The sequence below is a fragment of the Nuphar pumila genome, chromosome 3 (genome assembly GCF_984573655.1).
Source record: "Nuphar pumila chromosome 3, dmNupPumi1.hap1.1, whole genome shotgun sequence".
Taxonomy (NCBI): domain Eukaryota; kingdom Viridiplantae; phylum Streptophyta; class Magnoliopsida; order Nymphaeales; family Nymphaeaceae; genus Nuphar; species Nuphar pumila.
In genome coordinates, this window is record NC_143251.1 from 131,816,699 (window position 1) to 131,841,988 (window position 25,290).

Here is a 25,290-nt window from a genome sequence, read left to right on the forward strand (position 1 = left end):
TAATATGCATTAAGAAACAATATTATGCACTCACCAATATATCACAGTTAAGGGAACAAATAAATATGCATGATCTAACGCATAGCATGAATATGCATGATTTCAGTGCAATGCATGAATAAATTATTATCTTTCATCATAGTTTTTTTTATATGCATGTCCATATTAAATACACATAATTCAAGTTCCTCTTTTTAATTACTGTTGTCCGAAGATATTCTAAACATGTAAAATTCCTGATGTCAAGTTAAGTTCCCAGGGTAGCTTAACACACAATTTGTATTTTATTACTGAGTTCCAAACTTAGCCCTCGACTGAACCAGTCTTCGGAATATTAGACCACCCATCTAATGTCAGGGACATTAGGGACCACCCATCCACAAGTGCTACTTTTCTTGGTATACCAAAATAATAGATGTGTCTGCACACCACCCCCAGACAATGTAATGCCCCAACATCCCAACTTGGAAAATCCTTAAGTTTTTAGGGTAATTTTTTTTTGGAAGCTTTGAGCAAGCGAAAAAACTCACAAGGGAAAAACAATTGGAAATTCAGGCGGGTCATATGGTGAACAACAAAAAAAAACATTTTATTTATTACAACTTGATACATGAAGAATATACATCATTTCCCTTCTCAAAAGATCGTTGCCAAGATCTCAAGTTCCAGAGTGTGGGTTCAGTTCGCCGCCGCACATCGAACTCCGTCGCACCACGACAAGCTAGCCACCTGTATCCCCATAAAATAGGGTTAGTACTCTTGCGAGCTGGTGAGATAAACCATCCATACATTATCATTTTAAGGAAGAGCATATAGTATGAAGCATGATACAAATATAACATAACTCAAAAACTACGAGTAACAGGCTATAACTGACATGATGAAACAGTTAGAAACATTTGAACCAAGGTACATATGCGTGTGTCAAGTAGGTGCAAGTGATGCAAGTCTAAACAACAGTGAAAATAGCAGGTACAATGAACTACTATGAACTGAACAAGGAAAATAAGCCAATCAACTACTGAACAACGAAACGAGGGAACTAAGCGAAATAAAGAACTGAGCCACACAACTGCTGAACAACAAGCAACTAAGGAACCAAGCACAAGACAAGTACAAGAATAGTACTAATACTAGCAGTGCGGTAGAGGTAATACTAAGTGATAAGCGGCAATGTCAAGCATTAACACATCTAGATAGTAATATTAAGCATCTAAGCAAGGAAGATACAATTCCAACACCATGGTCCAAGATAAGCAATATTATCATGATCACACGATTAACATGATTATGGAATTAGCATTTGCATTCAAGGGCAACGATGAATGTTTCATATATATATATATATATATATATATATATATATATATATATATATATATATATATATCCGAAGCACATGGGATATACTACAAAAGAAGATACGTGTAACCACACATTTTTAGCATAAGTGAGCTTAACTCACGAAATAGGTCTACAACCCACACAAACTCTCCACGGAGTTCATAACATCTAATCCAGTCTCAAGACCAGCATATATTTCTACAATGTACTTCAAGTCCCCTTTCATACTTATGGGACAGATCAAGTGTCAAGGATAAATCATGTGCTCAGTGCACACATACACGAAACTAATCGGGCATTTAAGCAGTAAAGCAATTTAATAATGGAGCCATTATGATGATGAAAATCATCTCATACACCAATCCATAATTAGGCTTAAATATGCGTATCCAGTCACAATTCCTCCTTCTGAGGTACTTAGGCCCATCGGGCCTTGTGTTCAACGTATGGCAACACGAGCAGAAATGTTGAGGTCACACTCAAACATTTACGTGCTCCAGCATAACCAACATAGTGAAGAACCTTGCCGACGAAGGCGATAACCATATATTGACAATCAGAGATGTGACAAGCATTAGCTTAATGCCAATGGGTGAATTACCACATATATACGTGTACCGATGTCGCATATCATCCATAGGACGTTCGCGTCAATACGTGCAAAAGCAATGTATAATTAATCAACCGTCAACGTAAATGTTAATATTTACGTATCGCATTTCTATTCACATGTGAACACGTGCAAGGGCTAAGTGGCATTCAAAAAAGCAGTAAACAAGTAGTCACATTATGATATTTGCAATTATAACATTGCAAGTGTATCCAACCCGTGCCTTTTTGCATGAATTCAAACTTTGTGAATGCCTCGTGGTCCCTATGGGGTACGCAACGAGGTCTTAGCTATATCATTCACGCGCTCAACCTCACACGACCCAAGGAAAAACACGTCGCTGGTAAAAGCGATCTCACACCTAAAATCAAGGTTCAAACAATTTTTCTTCCAAACTTAACCAAATTTTTGACAAGATCATAAAATGACTAAGTATGAAAAAGTTGCGATATTACAGTAATTCCATTCGAGTTAAGTTTCTCTTTTGCAAACATTCAAATATGTCACCTGCAAACATAAGCAACCATTGGATTTTTTGTTTTCGAGAGAAACATACTAGTATTGAATAAGGAGAGGAATAGTAGAATGGATTGAGTATGATGAATTATCACACTCCATATAAAAACTATACTAAAACAGAGTATAGTAGGGGATAAAACTCCCTGTAAACAACCAGCATAACATTTTGTTGTGACCAACCCAATCCTTTGGTTGGTTCCACCATTTCCTGTACACCCTACAGGTCAGGTCACATCTCAGTTGCTCGAGGATGTGATCAACGAAAGTGGAGGAATTGCAAAAAATGCGCTGGTTATGCTATGTTAAAAAGAATACCATTCATGCAAACATGATAAAGAAAAGAAAAAGAGTATTTATGTGGTTCGGTCTTATAAGACCTACATCCACAGACACCAGAAGCTTGATTTCCATTATGCAACTTCACCTATATATATAGGTGAAACAAGAGAGACAGGGGAAAGAGAATTGATTACATGGGTAAAAAACGAAGGGCCACCTTGAGCAATGAAAGAGGCCTCCTTGAAACTTTAAACGTCACCTTGAAACCCAACATCACTTTGAAACCCCAAACGTCACCTTGAAACCCAATGTTACCTTGATCCTTGTGGCATCATTATTCATTTCTGGTGCCTTAATACAACCAACTCATTACTCCCCCTCAAGCTGTCAAGCATATATATTATATGTTGCCAGCTTGCTCAAAGCATATCGAAGTTGATCTTTTGGCACAACTTTAGTCAAAACATTGGTATCAAAGCATATCGAAGTTGATCTTTTGGCACAACTTTAGTCAAAACATCAGCTAATTGTTCTGAGCTGAAGATGAAGGGAGTTGATATGTCTTTATTTTGAACTTTATCCCTAACAAAATGACAATCAACTTCTGTGTGTTTTGTTCTTTCATGAAAAACTGAATTTGCCGCTATATGGATAGCTGCTTGATTATCACAATACATAGGCATAGGAGTTTTAACTTCAAAGCCAATTTCTTCTAACAAAGCTTTAGTCCATGTTAACTCACATGCAGTTGTTGCCATAGCCCTATACTCGGCTTCGACACTTGATCGATATACAACTTTTTGTTTTTTGCTTTTCCATGCAACCAAATTACCTCCAACAAATACACAAAGACCAGTGGTAGATTTTCTATCCAATGCACTGCCAGCCCAATCTGTATCAGAATAACCATAGACATCTACCCTTCTATTTCTTTTATACCAAAGGCCTTGTCCTGGAGCTTTCTTGATGTATCGTAGAATTCTGTTAATTGCATTCATATGAGTTTTTTGAGGATTGTGCATGAACTTACTTACCTCACTAACAACATATGCTATATCTGGTCTTGTAGCTGTGAGATAAATGAGTCTACCAACAATTCTTTGGTATTGCTTGACGTCTTCTATTGGCTCCTCATCAGCCTTTTTGAGCTTGTGATTTACTTCTATGGGTGTATCGGCTGGCCTTGCACCCATTTTTCCTTTCTTATTCAAGTCTATTGCATATTTTCTTTGAGACAGGTATAACCCCTTTTTAGAATGTCCGATTTCTATACGAGGAAAATATTTCAGCTGTCCCAAATCTTTAATATCAAATACTTCATGTAAATACTTTTTGACATCTGTAATTTCATCATTATTATTGTCGGTGATAATAATATCATCAACGTAGATGAGCACATTAGTGATATGTTGAGTAATTTTCTTTACGAAAAATGAGTTATCAGAAACATATCTTTTAAATCCATTCCCTTCCAAAGCTTGGCTCAACTTTGCATACCATGCTCTCAGAGATTGTTTAAGACCATAAATGGTCTTTTTTAGTCTACAAGCAACATTTGATTTATTATAGCTTGAATGCCCTGGTGGTACTTGCATAAAAACTTCTTCATTGAGATCTCCTTGAAAAAAAAACATTTTTAACATCAAGCTGAAATAAATCCCAATTTAAATTGCAAGCAATAGACAACAAAATTCTAACAATGTTCATTTTTGCAACAGGGGCAAAAGTTTCAGTATAGTCTATACATGCTGTTTGAGAATATCCCTTTGCAATGAGCCGTGCCTTGAAACGCTCAATGATTCCATCACTTTTGTACTTGACTTTATACACCCATTTACAACCAACAAGTTTTTTATCTTTAGGAATGTCAACAATTTCCCAAGTATGATTCTTTTCAATTGCCTTGATCTCCTCATTCATAGCATCACACCATTCTTTCTTTTTACAAGCTTCTTCAAATGTATTTGGTTCTTGTATGTTTGAGACCTTAGCAAGATAAGCAAAATATTTTTGTGACACATGAGCATAGTTCAAATAATTTTCAATTGGATATGTCACGACACTATAAGTGACAAAGTCATGGTATCTTGTTGGCATCCGAATAGTTTGTTCGGACCGCCAAACAAACCAATTTTCATCACCAACATTCTCAATTGAATTACCTTCATCAAGATCAACATTTTCTCCAACCTAGTTTTCACAAGTAACCTCACATTCTTGAGTTATATTAGGAAAGACAAATCCCGGTTTTGAAGCTTGCTCCCCCTGAAATTCTTGCCCTTATTTTTCAAAAAATGATTTCTCTTCATCAAATTTCACATCTCGAGAAACATAAAGCTTTTTGTTTGCGACATCATAGTAGCGGTATCCCTTTTTAGAAGAGTCATAACCAATAAAAATACACTTGAAGGCTCTATGTTGAAGTTTGTTTATGTTAGAAGGATGTTGCCTGACATAAGCAATGCAACCAAAAGTTTTCAAATGTTTAATAGAATGTTTTCTTTCATCAAAAACTTCAATTGGAGATTTGAAATTAAGAATGTGAGTGGGCAAACGATTTATAATATAGCTTGCAGTACTGACTACATCCGCCCAAAAAGTCTCTGGGACATTCATTTGGAATAGAAGAGATCTTGTTACTTCAAGAAGATGACGATTTTTTCGTTTTGCGACTCCATTTTTCTGAGGAGTGCCAACACAAGTTGTTTCATGTTGCATTCCATGCATATTTCTGAAATTTATAAATTTTTTATTCATATATTCAGTCCCATTGTCTGTCCTTAAAATTTTTATTTTGCAGTTGTATTGTGTTTGAATCATATTGTAAAACTTTAGAAAATAATCAAACACTTCAGCTTTTCTTCTTAGAAAATATACCCATGTGACTTTAGAAAAATCGTCAATAATGGTTAGATAATATTTGAATCCATCATAAGAAGTCACAGGCGAGGGCCCCCAAACATCAGAGTGAACAAGTTAAAAAACATGAGATGACACCGTTTCTGATTGAGGAAAAGGAAGTCGGGTCATCTTAGCATATTGACACTTCACAATTGATGCAATCAAAAAGTAAATCAGGTTTTAACCTTTTCAAAATTGAGCTTGATGGATGCCCAAGTGTCAAATGCCATGCTTTTCCTTCATCATGTCGATTGATAAGAAAGGCCTTATTTTCTCCATCCAAAATATAAAGCCCCTTTGATTCCTTCCCCTTACCAATCGTCCTCATTGTCTTGTGATCCTGAAATATAACCTCAGTAGGAGTAAATATCACATTACAGTTCAAAGTATGAGTAATCTTACTAACCGACAAATGATTCAAAGTTAGACTTGGAATATATAATGCATGATCAAGTTGTTTTTCAAAAAACTTTACTTCACTCCTTCCGATGATCTCCATATGTGAGCCGTTGGCAGCAACAACTGGTCTAATACTGCTAATATTTTTAACATTCTCCAGACATGATCTTTTTCCAGTCATATGATCAGATGCCCCAGAATCAATAATCCATGAGCAGTTTGAGGAATCAGTTATAAAGCAAGAACAAGACATACCTGGTTCCTTGGAGATTGTAGCTTCCATATTGCATTTGGTAAACTCCTTGAGGATTTGAGTCAGTTTTTCAACAGTTAAGGGCTCCTCTTTAGAATCTAACTGAGTTATGTTGGCTTCAAGACGATCCTGATTGTTGTTTCCTTTTGAAAAAAAAGGTTTTTTATTTAACTTCCAACAACGATCCTTGGTATGATTGTCTTTCTTGCAATAGGTACAGAATAAGTTTTTCTCTTTACATTTTTTATGGTTTAGATAATATGAGAACTCACCATTCTGCCTTTCTTCATGTTTCAGGACAAGAGCAGACCTGCTGTTGTCAATTTCTTCATTTTTATTATTCATGACTTTTCGATGTGTATCTTCTCTCATGATGGTGGCGCACGCCGAGCTTAATATAGGAAGTTCATGGGTTATTAAAATTTGACTCCGGACTTGTTCATAATCTTGTCCAAGCCCAACTAACATTTGAAAAACTTTTTTCCTTCTCACATCACTTTTGAAAAGCAATTTGGTCAGTAATAGGTGGAATATGAGAATCAAACTCATCCCACTTGCCTTGAAGCAGACCAAGATATTCAGTGAAAGATTTATTTTCCTTTTTTAAATTATAAATTTCTTGAGCTAACTGATATCTCCTCCCAACATTATATTGTTCACCATATAGATTTTTGGTTGCATCCCACACAGCTTTAGATGAATCAAGAAAAAGAAACCCATTGTCAATATGTGGTTCCATACAATTAAGGAGCCACGACATAACCATGTGATCATTGGACTCCCATTCTTCATATTTGACATCATCATCAACAAGTTTAGATTTTTTTATATTTACATAACCTAATTTTCCTTTACCACTAAGAAATAAAGTAGCAGATTTTGACCAAGGAAGATAGTTAAAACTATTTAAAGGTACCGTAGTGATTTTCAACGAAGGATTGGCTTGCTCTTGAATCACCATCGCTTGTTGAGAGGATTGGGAAGACGATGAGCTTGATTCAGCCATTGACTATGCTATCACTTGATCAAAAAACATGAACCAAACAACCTAACTTTGATAACATGTTGAAAAGCATACCATTCATGCAAACATGATAAAGAAAAGAAAGAGAGTATTTATGTGGTTCGATATTATAAGACCTACATCCACAGACACCAGAAGCTTGATTTCTGTTATGCAACTTCACCTATATATATATATATATATATATATATATATATATATATATATATATATATATATATATATATATAGGTGAAACAAGAGAGACAGGGAAAGAGAATTGATTACATGGGTAAAAAATGAAGGGCCTCCTTGAAACTTTAAACGTCACCTTGAAACCCAATGTCACTTTAGGTCACCTTGAAACCCAATGTTACCTTGAGCCTTGTGACATCATTATTCATTTCTGGTGCCTTGATACAGCCAACTCATTATGCTCCCACCATATAAGACGTGGCCGTTAACACCCATGCACGCCACAGGAACTTCCACTTCCTCCCCTTTGCTTGTAGATGCTGCGATAAGAACCTGCCTAGGAAACAAAAGCGTTTTTCAGCTGTTGCTAAAGTTTCCCCAGGCTTGCTGTAACAAGTGACACAGGAATTAACACTCCCAAAATAAGTGTTTAATTAGTCGATTGAAGTTACTTGGCAGGTGAACAAGAAAAAATGGTCATTCTTCCTAGTGGGAAGGGAAGCTACTAATATTGAATCAATGAGCTCATTATAAGGTTACCCTTTTACTCCAAACTCAATGAAGGATATGTTCTGATATTCCAATGTTACATTATTATGCTATGATTGGAGAGGTTTATTTGTAATAACAAGCAGTTGAAAAGTAAGGATTCCTTTGCTAATCTGCTAAATCTGCAAATGTGATAAAAGGATGTGCCAATGCTGACATCTGCAAGATAACACCACAGACTTTTGTGCTAAAAGGAAAGGGCGACCTCTTGGAATTGGTAGACCCAAAATTAGGATCAAAGTTTTCAAAGAAAGAAGCAACAACGATGCTGAATTTGGCTAGTGTATGCACCAGCCCTTCTCCTTCACTTAGGCTTGAAATGTCTGTGATTGTGGATATCCTTGAAGGGCGAACAACAATTCACCAAGTTCTAAATTTTTGAGCATCAGCATTTTATAGTGGAGCTTTCTCAAGAAGTGTTTGAAGGTAAAGTACTCGACCTCAGTGTTAATTCAAATGTGTCATCCACTGTGACCAATTGTTGCAAGAAGTAACCATCAATACTATGGATATATTACAGAGTTCCGTGAAATTATTTATTAATTGTGTATTAGAAATCCTTGAGTTTTGCTTAATGTAAGTGTCAGATGCTATAGGAGCAGTTCTGATTGTACTGTCGTGTGTCATGATTCATTGCAATCTTTTTGTTAATTCCCTGACTGCATAGTGCATACACATCGTTGGATCACAGTGGCTAGTCTTGGCGCTTAATGGTTCATCGGCGCCAGCTGATCTCTATTCTTGGAATTGTTTACATAATTTATTCTGTTTCTAATTGTATCTATAACATATGTTAGAGGATCTGGATTCGATCCACGAAGTGATGAAGCTGATTACATCCAAATGAAAGCAAATCACGTTAAGGGAAAATATAGATTGTGGTTTTGGAAACAATGAGAACAGCAAGATGCCTAAGGGAGAGGATTCCTTAGTCATCAAGAAATTCCGTCGATGGTGAATCCTATATAATAGAACCTCCTCTATCTGAAAATCGGTGAGAGAGAGAAGATGAACTTCACCCGTGGACGTAGCCCAGACCACCCGAACCATGTTACATCGATCTTGCTCGTGTGCGTTCTTTGTTAACATTTTTTTTTTTTAATAATCCAAGGAAAAAATCCCTCTGGTTGGTAAAACCCTTGAGGTCCCCCTGCCCACCAAGAAGTACACCCAGCTTGACTGGGGCAAGGGACGCCACCTGTGGGTTTCAAACTTGTGATGTCATGTCAATCTTGGTGGCATTCACAAGTCATCCCTACCAGATGAGTGGAGCCATTATTTGTCTTATATGGTATAACAATTGCCTTTTACTTCCTAAAGCCCCAGTTTTGAAGGCATAAAACTTGTGCCACCCCCCCTCCCCTCCCCCCCTCAACCCAAGAAAAGCCTCCTGCTTTGCCTTGCGGAAGAAGTTGCCCATACAGGAATTCGAACTCAGGGTAAGGGGAGACCTTCCTATCCAAGAGTCCAAGACCACATGGTGGACCATTCAGTAGCTTGAGTAAGGAGAATGGTGAACACGTACGAATGGCTATTTGAAATTGTACATGCATAGAGAGAAAAGTTTAATGGTCCAATGAACCCTTCTCTTTTCAACTACGAAAGCCAACCCTAAAGATCTAAACCACATGTACACTGTTCCTTAGTCAACAGATTAACATGGTGATTGAAATTGCTGTAATGAGAAATAAGAATCAAACAGACGTAGCTTTCGCATTAGCTATATGATAAAGTGAAAGATTAGGATCTGATTCATTAACAGGCTAGATTCATTTACGTCAATGTCAGATCCGGATCCATAGCAGTCAAAAACCTTGTTCTTGGGATATTTCCCAAGGTAAAATCTTATGATAAATGTTAATAAATTATTTTTTTTGCAAAAAGTCCTGGTACATCTAAAATTAAGAATATAAGAAATGTAACAAATGTACAGAAAATCATTAAAGAACATATTAAAAATCACTATAGAATCGAAATATATAAAGATAGGGAAGATCTTGAATTTGTCGACTTCAACGACGTGAATTTCTCCTGTGCCCAAATCTTGCTGATTTATACATATAAATGTAATGTATGAGAGAGAGAGAGAGTACAAGTGAAATCTGTTTCATTTTTCAATAAATATAAATATAAATACAAAAATTATTTTATGGTACATTATCCTGATCTACAGGGAATTTAAAAAAAAAAGTGCTACATTTTTTTAATTTGTTCAATATTTTGATGTTTTGAGAATTTATCGTGATAAGTCCAGAATAGTGGTGATATTTGTGGTTCAGGTTGTGATCAGATGATCTGTGGAAGTGGATCAGGTCCCGCTGAGGAGGACCCGATTATATTGTTTAATTAACTTAAGCCAAGGTGCCATATTCTCAACACTTGAGCAGCACCAATGGCCTACACAAGGACCACACTGGTCCCGTGTTATTTGCTCCTCTAGTTGAACCTGGTCCCATATATAGGCACCTCAAATGATATAAACCAGTAAGGGTGCCAACGGGTCAGGTTTGGTTAGGATCCACTTAGAACCAAACCCAGACCTGATTTGAGATGATGGTACTGGGTCTGGGCTCAAGTCTAAACGGGTCCACCATAAGAGAAACCATACCCGGATCCTATAAGGATTCCATAAACTAGACCCGGACCAGGTAAAATAATATTTTTTTATCTTTTCTACATTGAAAAATTGCATATCTTAGTTGGAACTCGGGTCAGGCTCCGGTCTGGTATGACATTTCACAAACCATACCCGACTCCATATATTAATAGGACCCTCTGGGTCCGACCCAGATTCTAATCAGAGCTTCTTGTTTATCACCATACCCAAATTGCAGATCTTAGTTGAAACTCGGGTCAGGCTCCGGTCGGGTATGACATTTCACAAACTATACCCGACTCCATATATTAATCGGACCCTTTGGGTCCAACCCAGATTCTAATCAGAGCTTCTTGTTTATCACCATACCTTGACCCTATAGGGTATGGTATGGGTCAAACCCGACCCATTGACACCCCTACAAACCAGTTATTATAAAATTTGTTGCTTTCTCTAATAAAAACATTGAGGAAGAATTAAGGGTGTCAACTGGTCGGGTTAACCAGACCCGACCTGGACCAAACCCTATAAGGTCTGGCTAGGGTCACAAATAAGAAGACCCGATTAAGACTCGGGTCCGAACTCAAAGGTCCGATTAATACATGGACCTGGGTATAGTTTGTAAAATTTTATAACAGACCTGGGCCCAAACCGAGTTCAGATTAAGAACCACAATTTTTCGATGTAAAAATGATAAAAAATATTATTTTTACCGGGTATGGTTCATGTAGTTTTTATTGTGTCCGCATATGGATTCTCTTATAGTAGACTTCATTAGATCCGGATTCAGACCCAACCTAGATGGGTCTCACAAAAATTTTAGATGCTGTTCAACATCAATGGTTGAAAAATGGATACCTGAAATTTGTCCGCCACAAAAAGCTTTGAATGGTTTCAGGGTTTGATGATGGGCGGCATCCAAAGTACCTTGGACAGCCCTTAGACTTAGTCTGCAACCCGGTGGGTTTCAAACTTGATGTCCCTTCGGCTTTCATTGAGTCAGGGGTCTTTGTGGGCCCTGGTCGCCAACTTCAAGGAAAAACACGTGGCATTACTATATTGGTGTTAGCTTAAAAGAGGGCAAGCCTTTGGGTTTAAGAATATTTTGATGCAACATCCTCTTAATTAAGTTTGAGAGAGAGAGAGAGAGAGAGAGAGAGAGAGAGAGAGAGAGCATTTCCATCTTCCGAATCTAGATGTTCTAGTGGGAAGGACAAGAAGTACCAGTCCCATCTGCCAACAAGGTAGCCACGCTCAGATAGCAAAGGAAAAAGGACCCAAGCTGGTACAGCAACTATGGATTCCCGTTCCTTAGAAGAGACGCCCACATGGGCAGTTAGTGTGGTGTGTTCTGGTTTGATTTTCACCTCCGTCCTTATTGAACGTGGTCTTCACCTTCTAACAAGAGTATGCTGTCTTCCTCTTGGTTAGTTTACCTTTCCTATTTGTTAATGGTAGCAGTTGATTGAGGTGTGTAATTGCTTGCTCATTTCCTTATAGTTTCTATTGAAAAAGAAGAAAAAGTCCCTCGATAAAGCTCTTCACAAGATAAAGCAAGGTATAGAGAACCTGAAATTTATGCATGTTTGTAGCAGGTAAGATATGTTTTCTACGAGCCCCAAGGGGTTTGGCATAGTGAGAGGGGGGCCATGGGTGGTCAGGGTTTCATTCTCACGGATGTCAGCTCCTTGCATTATCAAGAGTAAGGGTACTATACCCCTTGCTTATGCAGAAGAAAGGTAACTCCCTTGGGGCAAGGGGTGTGAGGTTTACACCGTCGGGACAGGACAGCAACCATAAGTACAGTAGGCATAGCCAGAGCAACTAGGTCTCTGATTTCAGGGTTTCTCATAAAAAAATACCTCTCTATTAACAAAATGAATAAAAAGGAATTTTAGCATTAGCTGATTTCCGTATACACTTTTTGATGGTTTCATGCAGAACTCATGTTGTTGGGCTTCCTGTCATTGCTTCTCTCTGTTGGCCAGAAACCCATATCAAAAATATGTGTGCCCAAAAGCGTTGGTGATTCCCTCACCCCTTGTTCTTTCTCCTCTTCAAAGAACTCACTCACCAATCAGGGAAATGATGGTGGTAGTGATGATGATGATGGTGGTGGTGAGGGCGCAAATAGCCTATCATCCTCTTGTGAAATGAAGGTTTAGAGATGCTATAATTTCGTCATTAATTTGAGAAATTTTCTTGCAATTTTTAATTATGATATGGGCGTGTATGATTTGTAGGGTATGGTTTCCCTTATATCCAGAAAAGGGATCAACCAACTGCACATATTCATCTTTGTTTTGGCAGTCTTCCATGTTCTCCATTGCCTTTTAATTATGGCCCTCGGGAGAGCCAAGGTATTAATTTGAGTTCTCTCTCTCTCTCTCTCTACATGCATCCCCATATTACAGCATGCAAGAAAGACTCAAGGCACTACACAGGCATGCATGCATACGTTCATGTAAGCTACTTCTAACCTAATTAAGCATACTATTTACTTAGATGAGGCGTTGGAAAACATGGGAGGACGAGACAAGAACTCTGGAATACCAATTCTCTTATGGTGATAATTCCTTTTATAGACATAACATTACTACTGCTATGATTTTTTTTTCTTAGACGAATTAAACAGTTAAATGTGTTGGAACTCATTTCAGATCCAAGGAGGTTCAGGCTGACCAGACAAACCTCATTTGGCCGACGGCATTTGAAGTTTTGGAGTGACCATCCTTTTCTCCTTTGGCCAGTATGTTATTCGCATCATACTCACGAATCCCCCTTTAAAAATTTTAGGAGAGCAAAAATCTGGCGATATTAAAAAAAAAAACTAGTTTTACTATGGAAAATCTTAGAAATGTATTCATACATAATATATATAATATTTTCATCTATATATTACAAATATATAATATAAATATTCATAATCTAAAAGTATTGCAAGAACTGTTTTGGTTGCATTAATGATGGGCTAAGATCAGGTGAAAACTATGATTATTTTCAATATAAATGTTGTTTTAAAATACCACGTTATTTTTGGTATAACACTAGCTATTGAAAATATCGTGTTAAAATCCTGATATATTTAAAAAAAATAGGTGATACTTATGACATAAATTCATACCAAGTCTTTCAAATTTATTTACTGAATTAGTTAATTAATGAACTCATCCATCTGATATTCTTTACTCTTTTGGTGCAGGTTTGTTTCCTTAGGCAATTTTCCAAGCCGGTGACTAAAGCAGACTACTTCACTCTTCGGCATGGATTCATAATGGTGGGTTGCTTGTAAAACAGGTTACAAAAGATGCCAATTTTTTTTATATATTTATGGATTATTTTTGATCTGTTGAATAATGGTGAGTTGCTTGTAAAACAGGTTACAAAGAATGTCAAAATTATTTATTTATTTATTGAATTTTGGTCTGTTTCAGGCCCACCTGGTGCAAGGTAGCAGCTACAATTTTCAGCAGTTCCTGGTCAGAGCTCTTGACCAAGACTTTGAGTTGGTTGTTGGCATCAGGTCGGTTTGGTAATTAAGTTTTGATTTTTTATTGAGAGCGCATCATTTCTAGGGGTATCAACGGGTCGGGTTTGGTTTGGACCCAGGTGAAACCAGATTTGGACCAGATTTTCGGGTATGGTATTGGGTCCAGACACAGGTCCAATCGAGTCTATTATAAGAGAAACCATACCCGGATCGGATAAGAGCTCCATGAACCATACCCGGTAAAATAATATTTTTTGTCATTTTTACATTGAAAAATTATGGGTCTAAATCAGAACTCGGGTCGGGTCTAGGTCTGGTATAAAATTTCACAAACTATACCCAGGTCTATGTATTAAACGGACCTTCGGGTCTGGACCCAGGTCTTAATCGGGTCTTCTTATTTGTCACCATACCCTGACACTATAGGGTTTGGTCCGGGTCAGGTCTGGGTAAACCTGACCCTTTGACACCCCCTAATCAGGACAAAGCTGCCTTGGGTAGGGATGTAAAAGGGTAGGGCTCAGGTTGGGTTTAGGCATTAACAAGTCCGGTTTGGTTTCAGATTCGGGTTTAGATGGAATTAAATAAAACTGAATCCAGAACTGACTAGCTTAAAACATGACATTTACACATAATGGGGCTGGGTTTTAGTCAGATCCGGGGTTTTGTCTGCTTCCAGATCGGGTTTGAATGCAAAACTCAATACCGAACATATTCGGATCTGAAATTTTTTACCAAACTCGAGTAAACAGTTTCGGTTCGGTTCGGTCGGGTATCCAAACCACATCCGTTCTGTTTTCATCCATACTTGGATGCCGTTCATCGTCTCTTTCTTATTGGTTCAGCCATTTTTTTTTCGGTGCTGTAGATGCCGTTCATCTAAAACTTGAATGGCTCTGGGAAAAATTTGTGTGACCCATCTAAAGAAAGAAGCCATCCGTTAATGGCTCCCCTTCATCAAATGGATGAAGGGCGTCCATGTATGCGCTCTTTAATTTGGTTTATGCTTTCGTCTTTCAATGATGTCAAATCGGAGAACTCAGGTGAGCTACTTTCTCGCTGTACAGATTGTGGATCTGGATCGTTTCCCTTCTGCTGATATTTTTCAACGCTCGTGGTACGACTTTTCACATCACATCATCTCTCTCTCTCTCTCTCATATGTATAGTGTTACTCTAACCTTGAAACTCTTTGTACTATTACGTATAGTGGCAAACGAATTGAGCAGCTCGTGACTCGGCTTGGCTTGGCTCGTCATGAACTCGCTGGTGATCGGTTCATAGCTGACAAGCTGAGCCACGGGCAGCTCATTTTGCTTAAACTGGTCGAGCCTGAACACTGGGTGTTTGGCTCGGCTTGTCTTGAGAGAGCTCGTATAGATAGAAAATTATATTTTTATATATAATATATATTTTATGTATAAAATATAAAAAGAGAAGGATTAATAATATATATATATAATCTGAATTGTTAAGTGTAATATATAATTAATATATATATTTAAGTATAATATATGAAAATATCTATATTTTTTCTAAGGCAAGCTGAGGTTAGGCAGACCCCTCTACCAGTTAGACAACTATACCATTGGGTTTTGAACCTGCAACCTCCCAACACAAGGTGACTTGCACTAGCTGCTCCTATCAGACAAGCGGAACCCCCATTGGTGAAAATATATATGTTCCATTTATCAATAACATGAAATGTTTTTACACGAGCCAGCTCGTCTTATTTGGGAATGAGCTCGGCTCGACTAAACACAAACAGAAGCTGAGCTACGAGCTCAATCTATTGTTAACGAGCCGAGCCGGAACATGCCCACTTCTGTTAGTCCGGCCCTATTTAGAGTCTTGGAACTCTTTATAGTATTACATTAGCTTTAGTGGCGTTGAATATAGCAAACTTTAAAATGTGTAACCACTTTTAGAGGTAGATTATGCCTGCTGTTTTAATGGAGAAAGAAGAGACAAATATTATTAATATTTATTTGAAAAGTTAAAGTGATGTTTTGACTTTAAAAAGTAAACTTGCAATTTAAAAATAGCTAATGACATATATGACACTATTTTTTGGCATAATACATAACTGATCATGAACAAGAAAATAGGACAAACAGTTTTGCTCTTTTGTCACTTGAAAAAAATCAAACGTTTGATTTTTTTAGCGACAACTTACATGATGCCTGATTTTTTTAGGTGATAACTTAGACTAGTGTTTGATAAAGACACTTAATTTTTCAATTGACAAAAAGGCAAAACCACAACAAAAAATCAATTTGCTAGATTTATACTATTCTCTAATTCTCAGCCAATCTTGGTATTGTGTGCAAACCATCTGTCTTTGTTGGTTTAAAAAATACCATTTCTTTATAAGTATTTTAGTTATTTTAATAAATTAAAACTGCTGACATCCTTATAAAAGCTTAAGGTATATACATATAATGGGTAGGTGCGAAATTATAGATGCTAAATGATATGTGCTAAATGAGCTTTTCAGGTTTTCTCATTTTACTTTTAAATTCTTACAGTACAGATGTGATCCATGTACTTGATTTTATAGGGATCAGCTATGAAGTGTTTAGTGCCGACACATGGGTGGATTTTTATAAGGTTCAAAAAATCAACAGTTCAAAATCTTTGTAAAGTTTAAAGGCTCCAAATATCATTTTTTTTTCATAGAACACACATGATCCAGGTGTGAATTCCTCATAAATTGACTATGTCCAACACATTTATGGGATCGAAATTGCGAAAAAATACAAAAAGAGCAGAAAAAGCCATTTAGCATGTATCAATTTTCCACATACCCAATTCTCTCTCTCTCTCTCTCTGTATATATATACAGTGAAATGAAACCTACGAAATTGTCACCGTGCTCAATGAAACATGCTAATTGATTGAAAAACTCATATAGCATATTTTAATTAGCACAGATGTATTACCCCATATATAATCTTTTGCTGACTACTTTGCCATAATCGCAGGGTTTTATAACTATTTTTGGCTACCATTTATACCTTTGGCGGTAAGATTGAGGACCAACTTTCAGCCATCTCTTCAGTAGCATCTGCAAATATTGATAAAAAAAATTTAAGGAAGAGAGGTGCAATATATATTTTTGTGGTAATCTTTGGCTTCTTTGCATAGATGGTCTTGGTTGTTGGAACCAAACTTCAAGTTATCATCACTAGAATGTCAGTGGAGAGTGAACAGGAATCGAGTGTTGTTGGGGGCACATTGCTAGTGAAGCCTCATGACAATCTCTTCTGGTTCGGACGGCCTCAATTTATGCTACACCTCGTTCATTTCATCTTATTTCAGGTATGATATTTGGAACATAACATAAGATTATCATTTTCACCTCCTTTTTTAACACTTGTGGGTTACACATGGCCATGGTATTGATCCAGTGATGGCATTTTAGGGGGAGTTTAATTCACGGACAGGCCTAGACAAGAACACCCTGTCTTGTCTTGTCCGCCGGGCAGCCCTAAACAAGGACGGTAAAATGTTTTTCCTTTTGGTCCAAAGTTGTCTGTTCTGTTCTCCCCCGTTCCAGGGAAGAGGGCAGAGTACGCTCCAACAAGAAAAAGCATCCCAGATCAACATTGTCCTGCACGCCCCACGTTTGCATGGTCAAGCGGGCACACTTGAGGCCCATGTGGTGCACGGACTGTCCGCGCAATCAAACAATCAAACGCCCCCTTAACAACCTGATGTGTGCTAAAGAAATATGGCCGGTCCACGATTCAGTTCCACCCTTATGTCATCCCCATCGTTATAACCCATCTTGGAATCTTATTGTTGACAGTTTTTTTTTAATCAAATCATGTGATTAGGGGTGTCAATGGATTGGGTTTGGTTGGGACCCAGGTGGAACCAAAACTTGGACCAGATTTTCGGGTTTGGTGTCAGGTCCGGACCCGGGTCTAATCGGGTCTACTATAAGAGAAACCATACCCGGACCCAATAAGAACTACATGAACCAGACCTGGACCATACCCGGTAAAATAATATTTTTTGTAATTTTTACATTGAAAAATTGTGGGTCTTAATCGGAACTTGGGTCGGGCCCAGGTCTGGTATAAAATTTCATAAACTATACCCAGGTCAATGTATTAATCGGACCTTCTGGTCCGGACCCGAGTCTTAATCGGGTCTTCTTATTTGTCACCATACTCGGACCCTATAGGGTTTGGTCCAGGTCGGGTCCCGTTGACACCCCTACATGTGATCTACATGGTCCACCTAGTGAATATTGGTATTTGAATTGCCAGAATTAAACCTATATGCATAAATTGGTGATTTCAAAACTCCACAGTTGCAAAAACACCAACATTTTAAGAAAATAGTATTTGTCAAAAACTGAAATCCAGGGATTGATTCCTTTCAGATTAACAATACTGAATCCATCTACAGGTTCCGATCTAATTAAAACAACTTGCAACAATGAGATCCCATAGGTTTATGAGGATAGGGATGAATAGAACCAAACTGGCCAATGGATCCTCAACTGGTTGGTGATTACACCTGATCCCGTTGGTTCCGTAAAACCATCAGCAGCATAGAGTTTGCATCATTCATGATTTCTTACACCACATCCAACTGCAAAAAACTCTCGAATCACCTTGCATATAAAACCATCAGCACCATAGAGTATACATCATTCGTAATATCATTCACCACATCCAACCGCAAAATATGTTTGATAGACAGCATGAAATTAATGTGATCGAGTTCATGAACGCCAAGGTTGAATGAAATATGACCAGCTTTCATGAGTACTTAAGCAGCTCAAATAGTGTAATACTCTTCTAATTGGGACCTACTTGGCTGAAATGGCAGATGCAAACTGGGCCAATGTCCTTCCAGGTGCTCAGGTGCCACTGCTGGATCTGTTACCCATATGCACCCTCTGTAACAAATATCGCGAGATTTATAAAAATCTCGCGATAATATTGCGAGAAATTGCCTGAAAGTTTAAAACGGCAATTTCTCGCGAGATTTTCAAACCGTGACAAATATCATGATATTTACCGTTTTAGCAGATATTTATCACAATATTTTTATTTTTAAATGTGTTTTATTTATATTTTCTTATAAAAAATAAATTTTTTATATATTTTAATTCATTTTTTACTGCCAAGATTTTACCGAAAAAATGCAAGATTTATGAAAATTTTCAAAATAGGACTCTAGAGATTTTGCCGTTTTAAACTTTTGTCACTATGTATGCACCATACCAACAGCTTGTCATGAGTAGGCTGGTGAAAAGCACAATCATGAGTAAAGCTTGAGATGTTCAAGCTTTGGCTGGTTTAGACCTAGCCCTAGCTCAAGCCCGTGGTGATCGAACCTGAGAGATGAGCCATCGAGACTTCTTGGACTTCTTGGTTTTCAAAAAGTAGCTAGTTGTTTTAGCTTCGGCAACTAATGACGTTAGTTCTTGGTTTCTGGTCCATAGTCACTGATCTTGATTATACCGTTGTTGGAGAAGGGGAAGGGGAAGGGGAAGGGGAAGAGTGGAGATTCTTAATGGGTAAGGTGTTTTGCCGAATGTTGTTAGTATCGTTGTAGCGGCAGAAAATCGATACGATACTAACCTGAATCGGCTATAAAAAATGCTTAAGTTTGTTTTTTAATAATTTTAACACATGTAACATTCTGATTGACACAAAATATTTTTTAATCATTAAAGCGTCAGATTAGGTGATGTGCCAGAATATGAATGCTTTGCGTTTGAAAATCACCACCGTTCATGGCCTTCATCACCACCACTCAATATGTAGGCAATAGGGCCCACCAAAAAGCACTGCTATCAACATTGCACAAAGATATAAATAGCACTAATGATGGTGATTTCAAAACACAAAAAATTGTGTTGTCATATCACCTGATCCGACCCTTATCATCTTTGCTATTTGTTATATCATCTACAGTATTATATCTAAGTTTTTACCACAAGAAGCTAATGAAAAAACTAATTTCTTTTGATTACAGAATTCCTTCCAACTAGCATTCTTTGTGTGGACACTGGTAAGTAAAATATAAAATACCAAGATAGCTCTTTTCCAAGTTCCCTATGGTTGATTGTTATTTTGCTTTCACAGTTTGAGTTTGGAACAGGATCTTGCTTCCATGACAGGACAGAAAACATTGCCATAAAGATTGCAACAGGTGCCTGCGTTCTACTGCTCTGTGGCTATGTAACTCTTCCCCAATATGCACTCATCACTCAGGTACTCTCACCAATGCCAAAGTTGTGCCTTACTTTATTATAATCCTTATGAGCTAATGTATTTACCCTTGCTTTTCTTTGTTCGGTCTGTTATTTGTTATGGTTTAAGATTTTCGACTGTTTCTAATCAATGAATCAATAGGCCACACGCCATATTTTAAATTTGTCTTAGAGATTACAACTCAGTGCACAAAGCAAGCTTATATGCATGAAATACTCAAAGAATTTTTGTAATTCAGATTCATATCCAAAAAATGTCATTTATTTTATGGTTAACCAAATGCATTCCTGTGGTCAATTCCAAAGTTGATCTTTTCTATTTTCCAAAGTAGGCCAAGCATCAGATCCTCTCTGGAAAAAATATAAAAAGAAAATCTGATGATGTCTCAGGAAATGACAAGTTAAAATGGAGATGTGATGGATGAAGAAATTGAAAACTGAAACATCTTGCTTGCTAGGGTCTCTAAATTTTGTACTTCATTCTCTTTTGCTGCTGCTTTTATAGTCAGAAACAAACCTGTTAACGCAAGTGAAGATTTATGGCAAATTTTTTCATGGGCTAATCTTATTCTCAGGAAAGGAATTAATCAAGAGATCCTACTTAGAATTCTTTTCATGGCGGAAATCCATCTTAAAGGTCATTTATACAGTAACATGTCTAGGACCTAATATTTGATTAATTTTTTTCACTTTTATTTCTTACCTATGTCCAATTTCCACAAGGACCGGTGTGGGATATCTAATGAGAAAGCACATGAGCTATATTCATGTATCTAATGGTAAATTCATAACTTTAGATACATGGATTAATTTAAGTCTACTAGGCTCTAGGATTTGTGATGTCATCACATTTACAGATGACAGAATTTTGTACTCAAGGAAAATACTTTTATAAACATGGCATAGATGATGTACCACCTACTTAAATTCCTAATTAATTGCCGTAAAGACAACCCATCAAAATCATACACATGGACTTTGATCTTCTCTTTCTGAAAAAAAAAAACAAAACCAATTGTTTTCTTTCCCTTTCTATTGGAACTCAACACAAATTATTTATTTTTCGTTAAAAAAGCTCAAATTATTCATTACCCTAAATAACATGGTTATGACCGTTACTGTGTCAACAAATCCGGATCCGATACCCATTTCACTTAGTCGGATCAAGGCTTGGACCTACCCATTTTAGCATGGGTCTGACCCGTTGACACCCTTAATAACCATGCCATCTTGCCTTTTGTAGATGGGCAGCCGAATGAGGAATGAAGTGTTCACAGAAAGCATATCAAAGGGTTTGAGAAGCTGGCATGACGTTGCAATAAAGAAAGTGAGAAACAGCAGCCAAAGCATTGATCAAAGCCACAGCTCCAATCAGTCACCAAACCGCTTGATTACTCCGAGTCCTGATTCATGCATACAAATGGGTGATTCTGCATCACATGACCCTGCAGAGTTGAGCTTCAATGCCATCCATGGTGGTAAAATTGCCTCATCAAACTCAGAGATAACAGAAGAGGAACACCCTCGAGTTGCCCACATCTTACCCCCAAAGAAAGAGAACTATGATGGCGAGATCTCCTTTGGACTTCAAGATGCCTACACATAATCTTGGTTTCTTGTTCGTGGCTAGGTTGATTATATTGCTGTCAATGTAGATAGAGACATTCTGATAAAGATAAAGTATGGAAATATAGAGGATTATTGCGGGTGCCATTAACTGGTGGGTGTAGGTGACCCCACTCAGGGTTTACCTCGCAGGGGGGAGGGCCCATTAAGTGTCCCAGTTCTCGGCGAGGGTTCTTCATATATATATATATATATATATATATATATATATATATATATATATATATATATATATATATATATATATATATAGAGAGAGAGAGAGAGAGAGAGAGAGAGAGAGAGAGAGAGAGAGAGAAATGTGCTTGTTCTTCCTGTTAGGCCCTTCAAAATCATAGTTTTCAGTATTTTTTCTCACATCTAACACCATAGATGTGATCTATAGGTTTTGTTTATTGGGGACCGGCTTTTGGATCACTGGAATCTGATCTCTATATAGGTTTTTCGGGTGATTTAAAATCAATGGCTATGAAGGCATCAATTGTTTTTTGCTCATAAAAATACATTTTTTGTGGAATCGATTCCCACTAAATCGAGCATGATAAATAATCTAACGGTTCTGATCTATCATAAAATACATCAAACTATGGGGCCTAACGAGGCAGAACTAAAAAAGAGGGCATACTGTGTTCGGTTCTCATATATATATATATATATATATATATATATATATATATATATATATATATACTCAAATTTGGTGGACAGCTGTTGTCTGATTGGGATCATCTTATTGTCCACAATTTTCAATCAAATCTCTAATCAATATTGTTTTGTTAACGGTCACCAGTCTATTCATAGATCTTCAAGATGTTCTTATACTAGGAAAAAGAATTTTAGTTCTAAGGCCCACAAAGGTTGACATTGGGGGAACTCTCTTAATTCTTTAAGATGCTTTTGATTGCTTGTCTAAGATTGAATAGAACAACATAACAAACACAATGGATCTTCTGTAACAACTGTAATACATCCAACGTTTCTTTGGACTAGACAAGAAGTTATGTTTCTTGTATCGGACGATTGATTTTTACATTGTGCGGGTGGTTTTGGTACATAAGAATAATGGTCGGATAACTTTGGTTTAGATTGTACTACTTGATCCACCCCACCACATGAGTGTTTTAAGGTGTTTATTATAGATTTTATCCCTGGATATGAATCTCAGATTAGATATAAATACAAAAAAATTGTTTAAAATCTGGGTAATTTGAGAAAAAATAAAAATTGATAATTTTTATATATAAATGCTTTAATCAGTGTCATAATGGATCTAATAAATTATAGATTTTAGCCTCAAATATGGATCTCAAACTGGATTCAAGTATCAAAAAATATTTAAATTTTGGGTAATTTGAGAAAAAATAAGAATTTATATATTTTTTTATATATAAATACAAAAACCATAAATAAATTATAAAACCTTAAAATGCAAGAAAATAAATCATAAATAAACCAAAAAACCCTAAAATACAAGAAAAATAAACCATAAAATAAAAAAACCATAATTAAATAATAGAATTAAATATAAAACCCCTTAATTCAAACCCTAATAAAAATAAATAAAAAAGCACTAATCAAATACAAGAAAAGTTCAAATCAAATTAACTATAAGAAACCCTAATTAAATAAATTTGATTAAAATCCCTAATAAAAGAAAATTAAATAATAAAAGACCTAATCAAATTAAATATTAAGAGCCCTAATTAAAGATATTTGATTCAAAGCCGTAATCAAAGAAAATAAGAAAAAAACCTTAATCAAATTAAATACCAAAAGCCCTAATTAAATATATTTTATTAAAAGCACTAATTAAAGAAAATCAAAGAAAAACATTAAAAAAAACCCTAATTAAATCAAAGAAAAATCATAATCAAACTAAATATAAAAAAACCCTAATTAAAAAAATTGACTCAAAACCTTAATCAAAAAAATTTTCTATGCAGAGTACTAACAAAAGAAGAAGGGGAAGAAAGAGGAGGAAAGAAGAGAGAGAGGCCACCCCTCCCACTAATTTATTTTTTTAAGTGATGTTCCCAATGGAACGGGGGACGCTTGTTCCACACTTCGGCCGCGTTCAACATTTGCTCGCCGCTCATCCCGTGCTACACACACGATCAAACATACCCGTAGTCTTCATAAAAGTAATGATTTATCAACATGGACCGTCCCATAAGATGATTTGATTGATTGAGCTAAGTAGTGTCCTTTTATAAACACTATGCACATCTGGAAGGAGATACAGTGTTAGGGGCATAACACTTATGTATGAAATTGTGCCAAAACGATAACCATTCAAAGCCAGGGCACACCACTTTCAGGTGCAGCGGTGCACTCAGAGTGTGAAATGTGATTGCACCTGATCCACAGTCGTGCGTGTGCATGTGAACTGGTCTACACGTCATGCAACTAACATGAATGACAACATTGTTGCTTGTCTTTTTTTTTCTCTTTCCTTTTTGAGATTCGGCTTTGTAACTTGCCGGTTTTATAGGTTATGTTTAATATTAGTTTAACAATCAATAAAGACAGGCTTAGGGCCATGAGGAGACATTAAGCATGGTGCAACACATGAAAAAGGAGGCATTAAACAAACTACCAAGAGTGTTCCGAGCCGAGCTTTCAGAATGAGGCATGTGCAGTGTGGAGCTCTACTGAGTGAAAAATGCATTGAGTGTAGCAACATGCGGTATGCGTTCGCTTGATCGGTGACGTGCGGTGGTAGCATGACATGCAATAGGCATCAATATCGTCGTTAGTGCATCACTGTGTGGCGGCACAAATGTAGAGCGTTGTTCGGTTAAGCAGTGCCAACAGATCAGAGGATGTTGCCTTTGGAGATTTGGTTAAGGACCTCTCAACTTGCAAGATGTTTTCCACGCGTAGCGGTTGGACACACGAGGGTGCGTATGGGTTAGGGCTAATTCTCCCAGGAATCACCTTAGGTGGTTCCAACCGAGTATGGTGACTCAAGGCTCGACGAGTGAATGCCTAGGCACCGCCGAATGAGTCTGGGTGGTGCTCTTCACTATGGTGTTCAATCATCAACTGGTCTACGGACTGGGGGCCGTAAGGCCTTGTTCCTTCAGTGATAAAGTTTTGCTATGTCGTGTGAATGGAGTCGCAATACGCTCCATGGCACGCAAGGCTAAGACAAAGTTTGTGCCTCTTTCAGAAGTGATAGCTGGTATGAGACAACTATGCACTAAGTGACATTGACTACATGGAATACACATTTGGAAATGCGTTTGATCATCTTTCGCTAGGCTAGCTGCACACGGGGTGGTGCGCA

At 37.1% G+C, this 25,290-nt stretch overlaps 1 protein-coding gene across 1 annotated transcript; it reads left to right on the forward strand.

Moving 5' to 3' along the window:
• Window positions 1-11,944: 11,944 nt before the first annotated feature.
• Window positions 11,945-21,981, forward strand: LOC149843862 (MLO-like protein 12). Its single transcript, XM_090000982.1, has 14 exons — window positions 11,945-12,055; window positions 12,149-12,206; window positions 12,590-12,807; window positions 12,892-13,008; window positions 13,154-13,214; window positions 13,309-13,397; window positions 13,851-13,925; window positions 14,083-14,171; window positions 15,206-15,255; window positions 17,122-17,162; window positions 17,285-17,458; window positions 20,138-20,173; window positions 20,248-20,376; window positions 21,619-21,981. Exons 1-14 carry the CDS (start codon window positions 11,945-11,947, stop codon window positions 21,979-21,981), a joined length of 1,611 nt encoding a protein of 536 aa, XP_089857108.1.
• Window positions 21,982-25,290: the final 3,309 nt, after the last annotated feature.